The sequence below is a fragment of the Gavialis gangeticus genome, unplaced genomic scaffold (assembly GCF_001723915.1).
Source record: "Gavialis gangeticus isolate Ggan-Ray unplaced genomic scaffold, GavGan_comp1, whole genome shotgun sequence".
Lineage (NCBI taxonomy): Eukaryota > Metazoa > Chordata > Crocodylia > Gavialidae > Gavialis > Gavialis gangeticus.
In genome coordinates this window covers 40186868-40202504 of record NW_017729008.1, presented here as the reverse complement: position 1 = coordinate 40202504, position 15637 = coordinate 40186868, and the positions used below count along the sequence as shown (strand labels likewise).

The 15637-nt window shown below is 40.2% G+C and overlaps 1 protein-coding gene across 6 annotated transcripts in view; it reads left to right on the top strand.

Moving 5' to 3' along the window:
• CHCHD3 (coiled-coil-helix-coiled-coil-helix domain containing 3) overlaps positions 1–15637 on the top strand; it is a 270801-nt gene that overhangs the window by 161054 nt on the left and 94110 nt on the right. For 3 of the 6 annotated variants that reach the window (XM_019509624.1, XM_019509623.1, XM_019509621.1), the window contains exons 5-6: positions 9816–9830; positions 12149–12232. In XM_019509624.1, coding sequence (XP_019365169.1) covers positions 9816–9830; positions 12149–12232 — 99 coding nt within the window. The remainder of the gene's footprint in view (positions 1–9815; positions 9831–12148; positions 12233–15637) is intronic. The other 3 variants (XM_019509627.1, XM_019509626.1, XM_019509625.1) reach the window with 1 other exon arrangement.

Genomic DNA, 15637 nt, shown 5'->3' with positions numbered 1-15637 from the left:
AAAGGGCCATTTTTTCCCCCCCCCCCCCCAATGGAACATGAGTATTGATGAAATGTGCCGTTCTATTTGATTACTGCTCTAAGAGTAAGGAGTACCAGACTGACAGTCTTGAAGGTTAAAATCTTCCTTTTATTCCTTGAACAGCAATAGCACGGGCGGTAGAAATGTGCTTCTATGCTGGTCTGTAAGAATGGCAAGAGAATGGTTCACTCTCCATGTCCCCTTTAAGTCGTCAAGCACCTTGTTTAAAGAAGCAAATGAACATGGTCACAGTTGTGGTGTGGACACTTTATTGGTAACTGGATAGGGAATGTCATCCGTCAAATGCTCCCCAGCTCTCTTCGTAGGAAGATAGGGCATTTATAGACATGCTCCAGGAGATTTGGTAGGGGGTGGGGGGAGGAGGCGGGGTGCTTTAATTAATGAGCCATGCTAATTAAAAGCATTCAAACATCATGTGTATCATCAGTGTCTCTGTGCTGAAAAATGGCGGTGGGGCGCTTTGAACCCACTCTGACTCTAGCAGTGGGATGAGTTAAAGATGGAATAAGACATGTTCATTCAGGTTTTATTTAAAGATGTCCTGTTTTGCACTTCTGGAGCATTTCCTTTTTTTCAGCTCTACTTTAATGTGAGGATAGACAAAAGCTATAACAACAGCTCTTAGCAAAATCTTCCGGAAGTTATTAGATTGCAGCAGGTACTCTTTAGTAATGGCTGAACTCCTTTGAAACCCATTGGTTAAATAGAAGGTCATGTGTTCATAATAAAAAACAAACCAAAAAACCCCCAACCCCCCCCCCAACAAACAAATGAACCAGAAAACGCCACCAATAAGCTGCTGCTTTCTTTTACCCCCAAGTTATATGTGTGTGCATTTAGTGGGATACATACATTTAGGAATCTGTTGTAGCTTAAGCTAGCTATGCAGGCCACTGCCGACAGTTTTTCCCATATTACTTAATGGTAAAGGTAGTCATTCATATGTCGTGCATTTGTATGTCAGGATGATAGCATATCTAGAAGGCATTGACCATAAATTTCATAAACCAGTAAGTTAACGTAGTTTAACTAGTCCTTTTTGGTGATAAATGTACCTTGTCTTTATTATTGATAGCCCTTGTTTTACATCAGTATGATTATGACAAGGCTATGATTCTTTCCCTTCTTTTGTTCTGGAGAGGACTTTAGCCCTGTGTTTTAATTAAGTGCTGCAGAGTGCTGAGCGGTAGTTTAATAACCTGGCAACCTCTAGGGTATGAATGGCTTTGTGTAGAAGAACACTTTAGAGGGAGGTATTAGTCTTACCTCTGGCAGAGGAAATGCCACCAAAAGGTCGTGGAACTGAATTCCACTCCATGATATAGTAGACCAAGCTCTTTAACCTTGGTTGGCAAGCAGTCCAGGAGCGGAGCCCGGACATATGGACGATCTCCTTTGCTCTGGCACCACCTGTGGCCAAGCTGGTTTCAAACATACTGGTACTTGCCTTTCCTTTGGATTAAACCAGCAAGGCCGAGAGGGGCACACTGGTGTGTGGGCAGCTCAGTGTCTCCATATACACTGCCCAGGCTTTTACACCCTGGAGAGATCATTCCAGCTTTGCTTTATCATCTATCAAGCAAGGATTATATCCAGTGAGCTGATGTCTCGCTCAGCATAACTCTTTTGTCTTGCAAGACAGACAGATGCCTGCTATAGATTTTTTTACCAGTAAGGGCATGAATTAGCAAAAACTTTGATGCATATAACCAATAGTACATTTTCCCCTGCAGTTTCTTTATAGAACGGGCTCTTTGCTAATCCACAAATGTTGCTTAATTCACATACAAAATATGTGGTTTTTTTCCACACTGAAGTGAAGCCCATATAGTAGTAGCTCATGCTCCCAAGATTTCATTAGTTTTGCAAAATATGCTATAGCACACTTGGTAATAATTATGAAATGTAGTCTAAATTACTGATGTCAGAATACATTGTTTGATTTATAGTTATTGTTGTTCTACTAATTCACAATGATTCTCCACCTTCATAAGGGCAAATTAACAAGGATTTATTGTAAATAATGTCTATTAATTTTAGTAGTGGGGTGATGGATACCCTGAGTAGTTATACCTACAGAAGAAAATGATTTTGGAGACTATGGAGGGGAAGTTTCTGGCAGAAGATGTTCACAGTTCGCATTCATTGGGTACTTGCATTGTTCACCTTCAATCTGTTTTAGTTCAAAAGCGGACTGCTGCCATTTTCTGCATGCTGACGTGCATTTGCTGCTTATACAACTTCATGCGTTGTAACACAGTGCACTTGTCAAAGCACCCAGTGCTGCTGCGCATACATGTGTAAAAACGCACCATGTTGTAGAACATGCTGAGAGCGTCTCTGCAGAGTAATGGACTCCACATGGAAAGTGGAGTAAGCTGCTTCCCGTTTGATACGTCCTGCGGGTATACTTGGAGCACCTCTGCCTGGTACGCTGCCTTGCGTTATATAGACCAGTGATTCTCAACCATGGTGATGTGAGATCCTATTGAGGGTGCTGTGGAGTGTCACTCAATGTTAATGATGTTAGGTGTGCAAACGTGGTTTGTAAGATGAATTCAGAGAGTTCAAATAGGAATCCACAGTGTTAAAAACTCTCTGACCTGTTGTGGTCTTTTTGAGTCTTTTTTGCCCTGTGATTTTTATGTAATAAAAAACAAGTGAAAAAATAAGAGCTGGCATTTTCCAAGTGGTACCTTGAGTCTAAAGGGGGTGAAGACCACTAGTATAGACACAAAGCACAATGGAATTAATTCAAAGTAATTTGTGTGGTGTAATTCACACCCTGGTTTAAGCATGGATTTTCCTGTGTGGAGAAGGTTTTAGTTACAATCCTTCTCCCATATGATCTCATCATGAAAGACCAATATTTTTTAAAGCATTTTACATTTTTTCACTCGCATGAAACTTGCATGACCCAGGCATTGCCCTCAGGTCTTCGTGCTTCCAGAACTGCAGAAGACCAACATCCCAGCAGCTGCTGTCTTTTACCCATCATTATATTAACTTTCTCTTTGGACACTGGCCTCCCTAAAGGCCAGTAGATACCTCTGTGACCTTTCCTTTTTATTCATTGTCACAAAAAACCCTCATTTCTGTAGTTAGCATTTCATTGAGCGACATTCTTCTCATCTTGTCAAGTCGATCTGACAAACAGTTCTTACTACCATTTTAAACACTGGATCTGATGTCTCATCAGACTCTCAACTTTGGAAACCATTTAGCCAAGTCTGTCCTTTATTTGTCCTCTTATCCATTCCTGTATCTTTGGAAAAAAAATAGGAACCTTGTGGAAGTTGCTTGGAAAGCATGTGAGAATGTCTTTAAGCTCTCCAAGTTGATGACGATGCTTTGTCGAGGTCATTGAAAGAATGAACTCATTATTTTGAAGCAGTCTGTTCTTTGCCAACAGAAAAATACTTAGACCTCAGTAGCATTCTCCCATAAACTCAGTGGGTGTCAGTGAATTCAGAGATGAGTTCCTTAACCTAAGGGTCTGTGGTAAGTTTGGGGTTGCAGAGTATATCCAGTATTAATTTTGAAATCTTCCTTTCAGTATATCCTATGAAGTTAAATTAAATTATCATGGTATATTGACTAAACTCTATATAGCAGAAGAACAGCAATAAGCAGCTCAACCCTGCACAATGGTCTGAAAGTTATGAACTTATTCACCCCTCTTTTCTTGTGCTTCTCCTGGACTGTTCACTTGGCTGCCAGCCCGCAACCCTGAAGACGGCTGCATTTTTTGGTGGTGGCATGGGAAGGGCTTGGCAAAAGTATCTTGACAAAAAAGTATCTCCCTAAGTAGAAAAACAGTTGCTGGTTTTCAGCTGAAGCACGTGGTCTTCAGCATCTCATGCATCGTGGAGGAGGTGACGTTCTTTCTGAAGATATCTCACTTCCTCGACATCAAAACTGTGTGAATCCAATTGCCACGTTGGCAGGTGAAATGTAGCTGGGCATTTAAATTTAGTCTGAGTACTAGTGATGCCTGTGACTGTCACAGAATAAGTGGAAGTTTAGGCCGCCTTTCAGAGGTGACCTTCCAAAGCTGTTTTCCAAGTAGCACCTAAGCAAATGCTTTGTTTATTAGAGCTACTTTGTAAAGAAGCAATGAACCTAGTATAATTTCTCATTTACAACTAAAGTGCAACATTCAGCTAATTGAATACATGGCTACTGTTAATTATTTTGTTACGGCTAATTGATATTCACTGAGATCATGTTCTGCAACCCCATAAATATAATATTACCTTGCAAGTTTATATTTCAGCAGTGAATTCTCTCTTAATGGCATGTTTATGTGGTCTGCTATATAAATGTTGCTGTGACTTCTATTATTTTCCTCTTAATTTTTGCTTGCTTTGCACTATTCTACAAATATAATCTCATTGTCCATGTGGTAGATGCTTTCAACTGAATCATTTAGGGCCTGGCAGATCCCCCAGTTCCTTTCACTGTGCAGGAAACCAAACATTGTGTTTATATGAAGACTGCTCGTTCCCGGAGAGGTTTTATATGCTTCAGTGGACTAAGAGTATCAGAATAGCTACTAATGGCACAAGGTAGTCACAGTGTCAATGGCATAGTACAGATTTTACATCTGTAGTTCTTGCTGGTTCTCAGCTTGGGGAAAAACATTAAAAACAATTTTTTTGGATAATAACCTGAGTCCACGAAGGACACCCTGGATTTGGTTCTCTGGTAACATGCAGTTTTTGATCCCTAATATTGTATTTACTCAAATATAAGATGAGGTTTTTTCCCCAATCTTACATTCTCATATGAAGCAGAGAGGGGAGCAGGGGACTGCTGTAGCTCTGACTCTGGCCCTGAACCTGGGTCTAGGCAAGTGTCAGTCCCACAGCAGGCTCCTGCCTCCCTTCAGCCCCCCACCCCCATTCCTTTCTATCCCCTTTATCCCCCTTACTGGAGGCCCCACCACTGACCCCACTTACAGCTCAGCTCTGACTTGGAATATTGTCCTTCCCAGGCATGGAGCACCTTTCCCTGCCCAGCCAATCAGCAGCACTAACATTGCTGCATGGCCATGCATGGGGTGATCTTCCACGTGCTGTATGCCTGGATGAAGCAGCCCAAGGAGCATCTGGCAGTAAGGGGGAGGAGGCAGGCAAAGAGGCATAAACTTCAGGGAGCACAGGGAAGAAGAGGCAGAGACTGGGGGGTGGGTGACAGGAAGGATTCAGGGGGGAGAAGTGGATGGGACGGAGGGCAAGGGGGCAGGTGCTGCTTTCCCTGCTGTAGCAGTGGGGAGTGAGATTCAAGACGACCCTCCAATACTTTGATTCTGTATCTGGGAAATTACAACAAATTTATAAATTTTGCATATACAGAGCTTAATTGTTGGGGGGGGTCGTCTTATGTCCTGGGTCATATTGTATTTGAGGAAATACAATATGTTGGCAGGTATCAACCAAAAGGCAGCATTTCTTCTCAGTAGCAGTGAGTACGGTTTCTCTGGAATCATAGACTTGGTTATTGGTTTTCTATGGGTGCATCACCAAGTTAAAATACTTCTGTGTAGAAAAACAGACATAATTCCTCCAGAATGACCAGCAGATTGACTTTTATTAGTAGATGTTTTGGATTGGGAATCCAGGAGAAAGATGACAAAGCTGATATGGAAATACAAAGCGCCCGAGCGAGGGACTAACTATTACACGTGCTAAGAGTACTGGGCTGCAAGTGTTGAGATTTGAGTACAAAGGGCAAAATGATTGTAGCTTTAATTGTTAATAATAATAATTAATAATTATTAGAGTCTAAAATTAATGTATGAGCATGTATGGATGCATAACAAAAACACACCTTCTATATCCAGATTAGTAGGCTCCATGTCTGCCCAGGAGAAGAAGAATTTTAGTTCTACAACCAGCTGCATTCAGAGTTGCTCCGTAGATGCAAATGTTTGACACTCGTTTCACCTGTTCCATAGATTCCTTGATCTGTTACATCCTTACTTCCTTTTGCCATTGGCCCATATAGTTGGAGAGTATTGCATCTACAAGCCATACCCTCAGTATCCTAATTGATCAAGCATGCAGATACTCCACTGTAAAATATGACACGCTGAAGTTCTCCTCCATAACAGTAATTCTTTGTAGCTGAAGCATATTATTTTTCCGCCTCAAAATTAGCACTTCTGGAGTTTTTTGGTTTTTTGTAATTATGTTTTCTTCCTGGTTAGCTCAATGTCAACTAGCATTTTTGCTCTTTGCATTTCTTGTTACAGAATATTATGGGTTCTGTGTTGAATAGAAGTTCTCACTCACAAAATAATTTTCTTTCTGTTCAGATTTCATTCTGTCTACGGTGCTGTGTTTTTTGTGAAGAACATTTCCAGGTAGTTGATACTGTTGTGGAGAACCACATCATACATTTTCTAGCGGGAAACATATTTTAAACCATCTTCAGAAAAATGGTCATTTTTTTTCTGGCCATCTTTGATTATAGGCTTTCACTCGTTGTCTCCATCCAGTTTCATCTTCTCTGCAGTATTTAAGGCTTGTTTACTTGAGACTTTCACGAGTATTTGTAACTCTTCTTACTGTAACTCTTGTGTATAATGCACATGGAAATTTCCAGCCACTGGTTTTTGAGGAAAAGAATGTGTTGTATGCAAGAAAATGTGGTAATCTCTTGATATGAATAAGATATTTGCTTTTGCATCATAGATAAGTAACCATGTTACAGCATTGCAAGGTTGTTGTACAGGTTAGGAACACATGGTTCCTGATCTGAGCATGCTTTATGGACAAGACTAAACCATGTTAAATATTACTGTGTTTTAATCATGTTGCCTTTTACCATGGCCTGCTTTTCATGTGAAACAGATAGGGTTTCAGTCTGCTGCTTAAAGTTTTGAAAGCCCTCTGTAGATTTCTTGTTCTGTCAATGGCAGACAAGGTTCTTTGAGTAAATGCGATATCTTTAATTAGACCAACTAAATAGTTGGAAAAATTGTTCTTCACAAGCTTTTGGGCACCAACACCCTTCTACAGGCACAGGGAGAGTCTGCTGGTGTTTTGTGTTCTGTGCAGGTCTGCGAAAATGCAAATGCATAGTGGTGAGGATCAGAGGCCATCGGAGACAATAGGTGTGAGACAGGTGGGTTGGGGCAGGGAAAGGTGGAAAAGCAGACCTGCTGATTGAATGTAGCTGGTAAAACATTAAGAGGTTACCTGGGGTTATTCGATGGCAGGCAGTTTATAATGTGCCGTAAATCCAATGTCTATATTGAGTCCATGATTTTTTGTATCCAGTATATTTATGAAGTGAAGTTCATATGCTCATCTGTGAAAGGTGTTTTGTAAATTCCCTTTGAGGATTAGAATTGAGAGATTGGAGAGAGAATGGTTGTGTTGTGAGAATTGTGCACCCACAGGTAATTGAGTATTCTTGTTTTTGATAGATTTTCAGTGCGTGTTCATTCTGGTATGCAATTGTTTGGTTTCTCCTACATATTTTTCATCGGGGCATTTGGTGCACTGGATGAGATGTATTACATTTATGGAGGTGCATCTGTAAGATCCAGGAATGGTGATGGTTCTGTTGTGGGGTGTAGTAATTGTGGGGGTGGTGTAGATATATTGGCAGGTTTTCCATTTCTTGTCCTGGCATGGTCTGGATGCATTCACTGTGCTTTGGACCACAGGACGTTTGCTTTTGGTGATGAGACTAGCAAGGTTTGGTGCTTGTTTAAAGGCTAGGATGGGTGGTTCTAGGAAGATCTCTTCAAGAATTGTGTTGTCTTCTAGTATGGGTTACAATTGTTTGAGGATTTTCTGTATAGGTTCCAGGGAAGGATGGTATGTCATAATTAATAGTGTGCAATTCATGGGGATTTTCTTTTTGTACTGCAGCAGTTCTTCACGTAGTATCTGGGTGGCTCTTTCAAAAGTGCAGTCTATGTCTCTGGAGAAGTGTCCTTGTTGGGTGAAAGCCTTTTTTGAGATTTGCAAGGTGACGATTGCGGGTGTTCTCAGTGCACAGTTGGTAGTATCAGAGCACTTGGCTGTATGTTACAGCTTTCTTGGTGTGTTTAGGGTGATTGTTGGTTCTGTGCAGATAAGTACATTGGTCCGTTGGTTTCTTGTATGTGTTGGTTTGTATTTTACCATTCTGGATAGTGATCGTCATGTGTAAAAAGGAAATGTTAGTGCTGGAGTATTCAAGAGAGAGTCTGGTGGAGGGGTGATGATTATTGAATTTGTGATGGAAATCCATCAGAGATTGCAGGTTTTTCAGTCCAAATGATGGAGATGTCATTTATATATATTAATAGCGTGGGTTTTATGGTGCAGATCTTGAGGAATTCTTCTTCCAGGTGGCCCATATAAAAGTTGGCATACTGGGGAGTCATTTTGGTGCCCAGAGCTGTGCCCATGGTCTGGAGGAAGTGCTGGTTATTGAAGGTGAAGTTGGGTGTAAGGATGAAGTGTATAAGTTCAGTAATGTCTTGAGATCTGTACTCTGAATTGTCATCTTACTCTTGTAGATATATGTAAGGTAGGCTTGGATGCCGTCCTGGTGTGGGATGTTGGTATATAAGCTGGTAACATCCATGGTGTGTAAGTTGGTAACATCCCTTGTTCTATCAATTGTGTTTCCTTTCTAAAGCAGCCTGTCAGTTAATGTGCTACTATTGTTTTCTTTCAGTGGGGTAGAGGGAATTGATTTTTAATTGATTCGTTGAACTAGGAGAAGAGAATGAGTTTGCAATTAGGTACCTGGTGGTCTCCCCAGTCATTTTTATGCAGAGTTGACCTTTTGTGTCCTACTCTGTCTCAAAGTTCCTTGAGTTGTGAATCTTTGGAAATGTGGAAGGTGAATTATATTATGACACTTTGGCACATTTTTTACACTCTATTGACTTTTCAAAGTCAGTTTCATTGCCCGGCTTTGTGTCATCAGCAGGAAGAAGTGATGTAGTCTTGGTTGCTGACAACTAAAACTTATTAAATTACTGTGAGCCTTTGGAATTGTCATAATGGAATATCTATTACATTTTCTTTGTTACTCAGCTATTTGACTGTACTTGAACAAAGTAGTTTGCACATATTTCATGGATCTTTGTGGGTATTTTAACACATGGAATGAAGATGCACACGGGGAACTAAGATGCATTAAGCATCTGAAAGGTGAAAGGATTTTTATATTAAACTGGTAAAATTCAAAGGTTTTAGTGTCTGTTGTGCTGATACTAAAATTACTTAATTGCTCCCTTACTGAAAGGTTCTTGTTCAGTGTTCCTCCCACACGTTAGATTATTGAAATGTAAATGTATATGGGTGATTATTGATAGGTATCTGACAAAAAATGGCAAATATTTCATTTTGGATGATTCTTGCAGCATGTTGGGACTCTCTTACATCTATGAGTAGGAAGTATATTTTAAATTAAGTGAACATAGTAGTTTTTTGTGGTACGCCAGATTCCTTTTTACCTTAAGTGTAATAACGTGCATTACCAATTGAAGTGATTCTTAGACTACACAAGCAGCTGTTCAAAATTTACCAGTTCAGCTATAAATCGAATAACTTACCTTTTATTAGGATGATTGTGGTTAGAGTAGGAGAAAAGGAGAAAATCTTCTCAGCCTGCGTGAAGAGACTTTGGTGAAGCTGCATAAACATTTCCCCATTGTTTCTATATGTTCTAGGTTCCCAAATACTATTTAATATGCTTTACATCCTCCCTTCAAATAATACATTTATTAATCGACTTGTTTTTAACTTTACATGCTTCAGGAGATAGAAAAAAAGGTATGTACTGAAGTAAGGAGCAAAAAAAAGTTGATAATTATTAAGAATGGAATAGTAAAAGCAACAAATATCATTATGTCTCTTTATAAATCCATGCCATGCTGAATATTGAATCTTGAATATTGTGCCCAGGTTTGGTCCTTACACCTCAAAAAGGTAGAAGAGAACTAGAGAAGGGCACCAAGGATGATTAGCGGTATGGAGGGACTTCTATACGAGGAGAGACTAAAGGAGCTAGGCTTATTCAGTTTAGAAAAGAGATGCTAGAAGGGAGACAGAAGTGTCCCCAAATACTAAATGGTGAAGTGAAAGTAAATAAGGATTTATTATTTGTTGTGTGTCACAATACCAAAATGAGAGTTATAAAATGAAACTGGGAAGGTGGTAAGTTTAAAACGGACAAAAGGAAGCTCGTTTTCACACACTGTGTAATTAAAGTGTGGAACTCATTGCCACAAAATGTTGTAGAAGCTGACAGTGTAACCAGATTCAAAAAGGGATTGGACAAATTCTTGGAGGAAAGGGGCATCAGTAACTCTTGAGTACAGGAGTGAGGGGCACGGCCTCTGAATTGGAACTTTCTGAACATTAAATGTTGGCGGTGGCACATGGGAGAGGAACAGGGGGAAAAACCCTGCTCAGATCCTGTTCCCTCTCCCTTTCAGCCACATTCTGCCACTGTGACGTAGGATACTGGGCAAGGTGGACTTATGGTCCGACCTAGTAAATGGCAGTCTTTATGAAACAAGGGAAGCAATGTGCACATTTTGCGTTGAAAGATGATTTGTGTTAAAACCTGATGCATGCTGAGTGTGTCTACACATGCAGCGGGCTGCGCAGTCATTTAGTACTTCCAAGTACACAGTAGCGTCGGTGTCGTGGCTCATGCCCAGCGACACTACATCACCGTAGGAATGAGCTACGGCGCGGTAGCTCACTGCGATGGTGATGTAGCGTCTCATGTGAACACACCTGCTGAACCTGCAAAAAGCTTCCAGGTCTTGACAAGGAGAATTTACGATCTAGTTCTATAAAATGAGTACTCTAGAGGGGAGTGGCTTTTCTAAGGTCCCTCAGGCTGATCCAGCAATGTGACTTGGACAGTACACCTCTAGGGATGATTTTCACATCTCTTTGTCCTCCCAGCTGATACTTCTAACACGGGTGCTCTTTGTGGTGGGTGTTGTGATGTTAGGGCTTTGCTGAAAGGGACTTGGTAGAGATCAGTGACTCGTTTTCGGGAGGCCACTGAGCAGCCATCAGTGGGTAATGGCTCTTTGATTATCATCAGCCTGGGATGAATTTGCACGAGTATCTTAGAGGTGAAGTGCTCTGCATCCTATTACCAATCCCTTGACAAACATTCCCCTCTGAAGGACTTCTTATATCTCATACATGATATTTATGTGCAGTCCACATGTGTAATTTATTTTCAGCTGTCCTTGGTGATTTCCATTAATGCTACATGCAATACTAAAAGCAAAAAGCACTAAAAGACCTCTTTACTTGCCCGTGCTAAAAGTCCAAACACTTCCAAAAGCACTGACATCTTGTTGTACAAGGGCAGAAGTCCAGTGGTGGGGGGGAAAAAAAGGAAACGGCTCACGCAGCTAACAGTACCTACCACAGTGAAAGCTTTCCAAATTATTTAATTATCACTCTAGCCATGGTGGTAGTTTCCTGAGTTAACTAGTAGTTAAAAGGACAATAGAAGAAGTAGTGTACTGTGCCTTAAGGTCCAATCCACCAAGGCATCCGCCCACCTTGGTGCTTTCATTAAAGTCAACACAGTAATTTGGGTGTTTAAAGTTAAGCACGTGTATACATGCTTTTTTTAATTGGACTTACGTGCACAACTGTTTGCTTAAAGAAATTTTTGGAATCACACACAGGTATTGGCCTTTGTGTGTCCACCACTGTTTTATTCCTGGGGTTTTAGTGAACAACAGTTCTGGCTAAGCATCATTTTCATTCAGAATTAATAGTAAGTTGTCTTAAATGCAATAGTGATCCTGAAGTTAATCTTTCAATGAAGGCTTAATTTCAGCGTGGTATACTTGGGTTCGATGCTTGTGACATTTCCAGATACATTTGGACAGACTATGGCACAGCTGTTGAGCAAAAAAAAAAGTACAATAGATGAGCTTTTTATGCTTTCAATGCAGCAATCATCTTATTAATATACTGTTTTGGCAAAAAACTAATAGGCTGCAGTCTTCAATCTCTGTATACTATACTAGTACAATTTATAGTAGACTTTTTGCTTTGCAAGTGCTGCATTTCTTGATCCAGTTTTATCTTTACATTTCTTTTTTTAGGCCAAGCAGCTGGAAGAGAAAGACAGAGAACTGAAGAAGCATGATGCCTACTACAAAGAGCAGCTGGCTCGACTGGAAGAGAGGGTGAGACTCTTTTTCTTGTTTAATGAGTTTTGCTGTTAATTTCTGCTACTGACTTCATGGTTTTTGGGTAAGCTTAAATATCAAAAGAGGTTTTCATAAGCTTGATAAAGTTAAAGCCTGAGAATAATTTGTTTTTATTTCTCTTCCTGTTTGGGAAGACGAAGTGAAGACTGAGACTGGAAAGATAGGACTTGACTTTGAGAATCACTTTTTGAGTCCTGAATGACTAATATTGTTGTGACTGATGAAATGTCAGTTTAGCAATATTTATGCACACGCTGTTTCTCTTCACAAAAGGTTACTTTTCCAGCAATGAAGGGCATGTATGAGCCACTGCAACTGAACAGGTTTTATTTAATTTGACATTACTCAACAATATGTAGATAACAAATAAAAGGACAATTACCATGTTTAATTTCTGTCTCCATCGCGGCCTCAAACACCTTTGCGACTCTCACACACCTACCATCAAGGTGCTCGGGGAAAGAATAAGTTTCACGTTCAGAGTTATTTGTCACATAGTTAGAAAGCACTAGTAAATTTTTGCTCTAACTGAGTTTTAGACCACACTGAGATGTACGGTAGTGGTTCAGATCACTCAAGCCCAATTTGAAATGTTAGAGATGCGTTGTTTGTAACCAAGAAAACATTTTATGGATATCATATTTTCTCACATAAATGTGCACATCCTTCTCTCCCCTAAATTAGTTGGGAAAAATTAGGTGCACATTATATGTGGGAAATACAGAGCCTCAGGGTTCAGGAAATTTGGTAGTGGGAGAGCAGTAGTAGTCTTAACTGCTGTGGCTTCCAGACTGTGGAAGTTGGACCGTGGTCAGTTGACAGCCATGGTTTCAGTCTGACTTCTTTGTTTCTATATTCCGGATCTACTAAGGACCGCTTTGACAAGATGGTCATATCTGTTTTACTGCTCTGAGGTCTGTAGTTTACAATGAAGTGGATGTTCTGTAAGTCCTGAAAATGAGCTGAGTCTTGTTTCCAAAATCTGGTCCTGAATTTCTGCAGAGTTTGGGGTTTGTAGTACTAGGGTTCTGGTATAGTTAGAGGAGGGCTGGAGTCACTTGTCCTGGAGTCAGAACTTCATCAAAGTTTTCCAATAGCTATACCCAGGATGTAGTTTTGCCATCTCAGTTTCATATTTCAGAGACCGCCTTGATGGAAAGAAGCCAGGTTTGGAATATGGCTACTCTCTATGGTTTATACTCCGGCATAAAGCGGGGAAGTCAGGACAGATGCCTTGCACACTATCCCCAAGTGAGATCTCTTTGGTCCTCTCACTTTCTAAGCCCTGGGCTGGCCGGGGCAGTTGCATTTGAAATTTCATCACTGTTCACAGCACTATGTGCCATGACACTCCCAAAATAGTTTCATCTTGGATCGTTTGTAATAAATAACAATATTGTTTTGGGGGGTTTTTTGAGCGCAGTGGTAGAAATGCAATTTTGAATAACAAGAAATGGAAAGAGGCCTTTTCCACAGGAAACAGAGCTAGTAATGAAGGTTCAGCATCTTAGAGCGTGGAGGACTTATGGAGGCAGGGCTTAATGGGGGCGGGAGGAATAATAGTAGTAGAGCACTGTAGTAGGTAGCTTATTGTTTCTGAACTCATGTTGACTTCAGCAGAAGTGTGTGCAAGAGGAGGGTGGCAAAATAATGTCTGTCTGAAGGAATGTGCCGTCATTATCCTCTGCGGTGAAGAATGCTGATTAAATTCTAAGATCATTCTTGCATCAAATACGCACATTTTAAAGATACTTCACTTACTAGTAAGCGGCTTCTGTCTGTTGCATCACTAAGTGTCAGAGCTCATCTGTATGATTAATTGGCTTTTTGATTACTTAGCTTTTTCAATTAGAAGCTTCATATTTGTGTTCCTTTGTGCTGCTGAAAAAACAATGCAGACATTGATAATAAAGGGAGACGACAACAGAAACAGATTAGTGTCAGCACAGCGTGCTTCTTACAGAGAGAAATTATTATACATATTCACTGCCAGATGAAGTCTGTCACTTATAAAATATTTCAGTGACTGGAGTAAAGATGTGTCAACCTTTTCAGGGGATTAATACAGGACAAAGTAACTGTGCACCAGTGACAGCTGCGATACTAAAACATAAACAATTCTATTCTCGGGGGCAATAGCTGTTCATAAATTTGGTTTATGTGCTAAAAATCCTTTGATACTTTCCAAAAAACAGTGATTCCCTTAACAGCTGCCAGTGTTTCTAGGTCAAAAATAGCACATCAGCTGTGAGTTATTGCATACTCTTGCAGCTAAGCAGGATGGAATAGTTTAACAAAGGAGTTAAAAAATAACCTTTGCATACAGTATTTCTGGTTAGGCTGTAAACTTGTTGTTTAAGAGTTCCCACATTAGACTTTGCGAGAGAAATCCATTCATCAGTGCTAAAAGGGCATATTCTGCTCCTGGTATTCAGGAGATATATGAGTGCACATTTCTCACGCGCGTTATGATGAGAATAGACCTGAAAGGTTTTAGTAGATATGTAGCTGCAGGATGGAGAGGCAGCTTTGGGGGTCATTTGCTTTTTCTTTTCTTTTCTTTTCTTTTTTTTTTTTAATGCCGATAGCAAGAGCATCCAGTGATAACTTTTTTAACTATAACACCTGGAACAGAATCTATAATGCAGTTGTTTCTCACTGTCTGCTTATGGGCTGCTGGTACTTGAGAGAAACTGCTTATGAATGGAAAATGAGATTGCCGAAATAAAGTCCCATCGAACAGTATCGCAGGATACAACGATCCTGCATTCTAGAGCTAGGGATAGCCTGAATTTTCATGAAGTATCCTGCCATTACAGGTAAGCTAAATGCTCTGGTGACATATTGGAGAGAGTAAGAATTGACGAAAGGTAACGAGAGCACAGAATTTCAGTTGGGTTTTACTTCTTGCAATCCATGAAGCTGTCAAATTCTCTTGGCCTCCATTTATAACACACACTGATGACTGTGTCCCCTTCTTGTATTTGTCATTGTCCTGTTCAGCCCCTTCATGTCAGTCATCCTGTCATTTTGTCATTGGTCTAACTTTAGATTGTAAACCCCTCTGGCTAGGGGCCTCATCTAACTGCCTTTGCATTTCCAATAGGCTTGTCACCATGTTATGTAGGTGCTATATAAACATTAATAATTGCATTCATTTGTCTTTTCAGCAGCTTGTACTCCCACCATTCCTTGACCCAGTTGCTGTTAGTTTAGAATATTTTTTAAATCCATGAGAAATGCTGTCAGCTATCTCTTTTCACCCTTGTTGTCTTGTAGATCTATGCTGTTTTATTAAATATACAGGTGTGTTTTTAATATTATAGACTATACTATGTACTATTTTTTTTATATGTGTGTGTGTACTAGACTATATATATA